The following is a 5979-nucleotide window of genomic DNA, read 5'->3' on the forward strand; positions in this document are numbered from 1 at the left end:
TCCTCTAAGCCAATAATATGTTAGAGCCTTCACAAATATTAACAGCTGATGTTTATGAAATATTTAGTCATATTTGGCACCTGGCTGAGTCCTTTTCTTTTTTTCCAATTTCTTTTTTTAAAATTTCTTTATTGATTAAGGTATTAGATATGTGTCCTTATTCCCCCATTACCTCCCACCTCCCATTCATGCCCCCATCCCCCTGTTTTCTGTATCTATTGATTAAGCTTATATGCATGCATATAAGTCCTTTGGTTGATCTCTCCCCCTTACCCCCACTGTCCCCTACCTTCCCTGAGGTTTGACGTTCTGATTGATGTTTCTCTGGATCTATTTTTGTTCATCAGTTTATGTTGTTCATTATATTCCACAAATGAGTGAGATCATGTGTTATTTATCTTTCTCTGCCTGGCTTATTTCACTTAGCATAATGCTGGCTGAGTCCTTTTCATCAATTTTCTTATTTATTCCCCACTATGATCTTATGAGCAGATGATTTCAAGTACATTTTGCAGATGAATTAACTGAGGCTTGGAGAGGAGAGCTGCAGAACCAGGACTTCGACCTGGATTTTTCTGATTTGGACAGAGATTCTTTCTGTTGCAATGAAGATTATTAAGAAAAAGCCTTCAATAAAGAAATTCAGAGCACATGAGAAATTTATTGGTAATGGAGAGGTAAAACATTTGAACTAATACTTTCTCTGAGAAAAACTAGAACAGCTTTTTAAAAACAACCTATTTGAAGAGATTGGGCATCACTGAAGCATTTTGGGGCTGAGGCTCAGAGAAGAATAGATACTTTCCAAGCCTGACAGGGCAGCAGTGAGTCTCAAAGTTACTTCAGACTGACCAGGACAGAGGCTCTCATCACTGCCCCTGACTGCTTCCCGACATGTCCAGGGCTTCCCCAGGAAGGCTTTCTCCAGGTTCATCCACCTCAGGAGTGTCCTGCAGAGCCCTCTGGAGAACCAGCCTCAGAGTGTGTCTCTGCTTCCGCCATTGTTGCCTGAAGGAGCCAACGAAGAAGTAAATGATGGGGTTGGCACAGCTGTTGATAGAGGACAGAAGTAATAGCTTCATGAAAAGATGGTTGGTATTAAAGTCAATTGGAAACCAGATTAAGAGGAACCAGGTGATGCCGAAGGGCAGGCCACAGAGGAGGAAGACCAGCACCGTGAGCACGATGGTCACATAGAGCCTGGTTCGCGGTACCTGGTGGGGGCCACACAGCAGTGTGGTCATCAGGGCCAGGCTGGATCCAGGGAGAAGCACAAATAACAAAATCAGCCACGCCACAGTGATGAAATTAAATACCTGACACATGGAAAAGCTTATAAAATGCAACAGAAGGAAACAGATATTTTTATCCAGGATGCTCAGGAGTAGGGACAGGGACCACAGCAGGGCACACGTGACAGCGGACATGTGACTGGGGCGGCGGCAGCGGTACCAGATGGGCCACAGGACAGACAGGCAGCGCTCTGTGCTGATGGCACTGAGAAAGCTCAGGCTTGAGATGTAGGCAAACACTGCCACAGCAGTGAGAAATATATCGACTTCATAGGAGACAAAATCTAAGTCGAAAATTCCATATAAAATATATATAATCTGACTGCAGAGGAAGAGGAAGTCGGCCCCCGCCAGGTTGAGGATGTAGACAGAGAAGGCGTTCCTGCGCATGCGGAAGCCCAGGAGCCAGAGCACCACCGCGTTCCCTGCCAGCCCCACCAGGGCCACGATGGCTGACACTACTTTCAGGATTATGATCTCTGTATAATGTTGATAAAAGGCCTGATCACTTCCATTGGTTGGGGTGAGCTCGGTCTCCCAGGCTGTGACAGTCATATCCATGCTCAGAAACGCTGCAGTTGTGGGCCTAGAAACAAAACAAGACTTGAGCACCTACTCTATGACCACTGACCCTGCAATCTCAGTGACTGAGAGTGGTCTACTCACCAGGCAGAAAGGAGGTTATGATTTAGGCTCATGAGGGGAATGAGACCCCTTGTTAGGACAGACTGAGGACACCCAAAACTCTGCATTAGAAATGTCCCAGTGTGTCATCGTTATGAGGATAGACAGTGATTATTCTTCCCATTGTTTTATCCCCAGGGCCCAAGTCTGTGTGGTAACACAATGGGGCTGTCAATAAAATTTAAATTCACAAATGAATGAATGCATGAATGAAAAAATGATGAGTCCAAGGGAGGAAGAAAATTTGGATTGAATATAATATTATAATTTTTTAAATGAAGAATTTTAAATGTAAAACAGAAGTCAGCACTTGTAATTCCACCACCAAAAAACACATATGTAACAAAAACAAAATTCCATTTCTAAGCATTCATTCTGTGAAACACTCTTGAGTGTTTGAAAGAATATTTTTATGCCTGCAGACACCTTCTATTAAGTGGGAGAGGATTCAGGACTGAATTAAATTTCTCTGCATTTTAGAGGAGAAAGAAGTCATTTTGGGAAGGAGAGACAGAGGTGGCCAGGGTGTGAATAGAGGTAGTTGAGACAGAAATACAGAAGGGGCATTATTAAGTGGTTTTCCTATGATACGTTAAATGGGAAACCCACTCATTGTCCCTACATGTGATTTGGACTAGAGATTTCCTTGCAGATCAAAGCACTTTTGTAAGAGAATTCTCGTGGTGGTGGTGGAGTTAAGAAGTGCTTAGTTCTTTTTTTACAAAGGGCTTTGGATGAAAAGAGGGACACTCTTGCAGAATTTAGGTGAGGAACACAAACCAACTCACACATAGGTGAAGAGTAGCAGCTGATGAGTGCTTACATGGTATTACCTCTTTAAATCCTCCTAACAGCCCTATGAGGCAGTGCTATGCTTACTCCCATCTGGCATAGAAGAAAAGACAAGCATAAGGAGGCTGAATGACATGCTCCAGTTCTCACGTGCACAAGTGGAAGATCCTGGATCTGGACCACAGGTCTGTGTCAGATTATTCGCCCTTCGCCTGCTCTGCAGCCCACTACCAGGGTGGTTTTTCCGGTACACGTAGGGGGTGGTGACATAGGAAGGAAGTAACTCTTAGGGACAAATGTAGCATGGGAGCTCATTTGTGTGTTTTATTAAACTGGAATAGGCAAATTTCACAAATAGCAAAGAGGTGAAGCTTATAAAGTGTGGAAGAAGAAGTGGGTTGAATCTAGCTGAGAACAGACCAGAGATTGCAGGAGTTCCTTCTTGCCTCTGGACAGACCCAATCAGTCAATTCTTGCCAGGTTCAGTCTGGGCAGGCTCACCCAGTAGAATCAAACCCACTACCCTTCCGTCTGTGGGCTGCCACTTTAACCCCTGAGTCAAACCTGCCAGGGCTTGTCTCCCTATTTAAACTCAAAACTTAATAATGATGACTAGATCTGTTTGGGCTTTGTCTTTTTTCTTTGTTGTGATAGTTCACTATTGTATCCCTGGCATCGAGCACATGTTCCTCAGAGACCATCTGTTATAATATCATCGTTTAACACAGGATGAAGCTGCGGCTGAAAGAGCCAAAGGATTTCCCTGAGATCACAAGGTAAATAGCAAGTCCAATGCCAACCCTGGTCTCCTGGAGCCCAGCTTGAGGCTTTACCACTGTTCTCTGCCTCATTGTGGGGTGAGCACCTGAGCAAAATCTTCATGTGAGCTCAGATCATGAGAGAACTGCAGGGGTATAAAAAATACTAGTTGGTCTAAATACCCATTTCCTTCTCTCTTACATAATAGTTCTGACATTTTTAGACCAGAATATGGATTCTAATCCGAGTTTTTATTCCCATTTGATAGCATCATGTGACCAGGTGGTAGCCAATGGGAGGTGAGCACAAGGGATGTAATCAATTTTAGGTGGTGCTTTTCCTTCCCCTCTTCTCCTCTGGATGGAATGCTGATGAGTCTGGAAGTCTTGCATGAGAATGAAGTAACTTCTCTAGGGATGGGGAGCAGTGATTTGAAAGAGCACTGGTGTCTGATGCCTTGTAATCACCAGTCAATTTCTAGTAACCTCTCTTGCATTTCCTTTCAGTGCTACCAAAATCATCAATTGAAATTCTTAATAATATTTGTATACAACCCCCTTTTAAAACAACATACATTCTATCCTCAAGGCATTTATGATGAGATATTATTTCTAAGACGTGACACCCAGAAGTGGGTGATAACTGATCAAATAAATGAGATGTAATAACAAGTTGATCTAATCACAGTGAGAGAGAAAAAGTCCCCGGAAAAGCAACTAGGAAGAGTTTATAAGAAAAATAGATTCTCTTCATTTGACGTCAAATTTAATTTCCAGCTTCACTACCCACCACTGCATCCTGGGAGGACACATCTCTTTGCCTCACCACTGGGCTCCCTTTCCCTCTGGCTCCTGGTTGCTCTCAGGAAAGGCTGACACTGACAGCTGATTGGAGGGCAGGAGGAGGGTGATTGAGTTTCAACTCCCTGCCTCTCTGCTGTCAGGCTGTGAGTTTGCCAGGGTGGTGTTACTCTACCTAAGGAAATAGCCCCTGTCTGTGGGCCTTTATTTTTGGTCATAGTGAGGACCACCGGTACAGCCACAGCCCTCCCTGTGTTCTGGCAACCTATCATTCCCTTTATACTTCAGGATGTGCAATGGCAATAGCTCCCTATTATGACTTATCTTTAGGGACCTCTGTATCCTCTATTGATTTCCCTTAGTCCTGCTCACCCTTTATACACAGTCTTTTTTTTAATTCTCTTCAATTGCCTTATGTGTTTGTGCCTTGTGTTTTTGTCTGGGACAGGAAAGATACACGCATAGAACAAACAAATAAACAAACGCATAGAAGAGCAAGGTAATATGTGAAACCTGAGGTTATTAACAACAATTCATGTTAGAAAACAAAGTCTGTGAAGCAGAAAGGACGTGGGTCCCTCACAGCCTAAGTTACCAGCATCCAAAGCTTCCCTGAGGGAGCTTCATGTCTCTGGACTCTCCTTCATGGGTGCCCATGGCTCCTTGCACACTCCACCCCAAGATGCACTCATGACCATGTGGACTAAGCAGGAGAAAACAAAAGTGCCTTTTAAAGAAGATAGTTCTGAGCCAACTCTTACCTGAGCACCATCTTCTGGTTGAAGGTGGTGAGTAGAAAAATAGGAGCTTTCCAGGGAGTGCTGAACACCAGAGAATGCTCTCCTACCCCTGTATAGGAGACGTCTGCAAGAGCAGGAGTGGAACCTAATGACCAAGAGAGGCTTATCAAGATGCTGGGCAGCCCCTGTGACTTCCTGCACAAGGGGCCTTGGCAAGTGAGATTTTGGAGATGTGAGACAAGGGCCTCATGAGATGTTTCTCATTTGTCCTAAGTTCAATGCATTATCTCTTCCTCTCTCCATCTTACCCCATCTGGTCCCCCTCCTTGAGGAATGTTTGAACTGGAGCCTGTCACTGCCCACTGTGTGCGTGTGCAGGAAGCCCACCCAACCAGCAATGTGAGATTCCATAGCTAAACAAGAGTTTGCTTGGCATTCAGGGCTTTCCTGGCCGAGCTCATCTGATCATTTTCCATTTACTCCCAGGAGGAATGTATGCACATTAGTTTATTTCAGAGGACACAAGAGTATATATATTAAAATGTAAAGTCTCTCCTAATCTCAATCACCAATAGCAACTGATGTTTACAGTTCCCATTTTAACTCTTTTACAACTTATTTTATAGCTTTTTGTAATGAAACCTCCTTTCTAGTTGTGACTTATCGATATCAACAACTGTGTATATTGTGTTCCCTTTAAACAGATAAAGAATTTAGCATACCACAGGCACAACTTGTCACCTCTCTCTCTTTCCCCAAGATATTTGTTAGCTAAATTATTTTCACATGATTTGGAGACAACCAGTCTTTTCAGCTTTAGCTCCTATGACTTTCTTTCATGTGCGCATGCTGCAGCCAAATTGAGGTACATGACATTTCCTTAAAAACTTAACTACGAAGCATTTGAAACAA

At 43.5% G+C, this 5979-nt stretch overlaps 1 protein-coding gene across 1 annotated transcript; it reads right to left on the reverse strand.

Moving 5' to 3' along the window:
- Nucleotides 1–641: 641 nt before the first annotated feature.
- On the reverse strand, nt 642–5192 carry LOC103292792 (mas-related G-protein coupled receptor member X1-like). The gene is made up of 2 exons (XM_054725196.1): nt 5089–5192; nt 642–1878 (listed from the first exon to the last, which is right to left on the reverse strand). The coding sequence occupies exons 1-2, from the start codon at nt 5097–5099 to the stop codon at nt 870–872; spliced, it is 1020 nt and encodes a 339-aa protein (XP_054581171.1). The 5' UTR covers nt 5100–5192; the 3' UTR covers nt 642–869.
- Nucleotides 5193–5979: the final 787 nt, after the last annotated feature.

This window comes from Eptesicus fuscus, chromosome 13, assembly GCF_027574615.1.
Source record: "Eptesicus fuscus isolate TK198812 chromosome 13, DD_ASM_mEF_20220401, whole genome shotgun sequence".
Classification (NCBI taxonomy): Eukaryota; Metazoa; Chordata; class Mammalia; order Chiroptera; family Vespertilionidae; genus Eptesicus; species Eptesicus fuscus.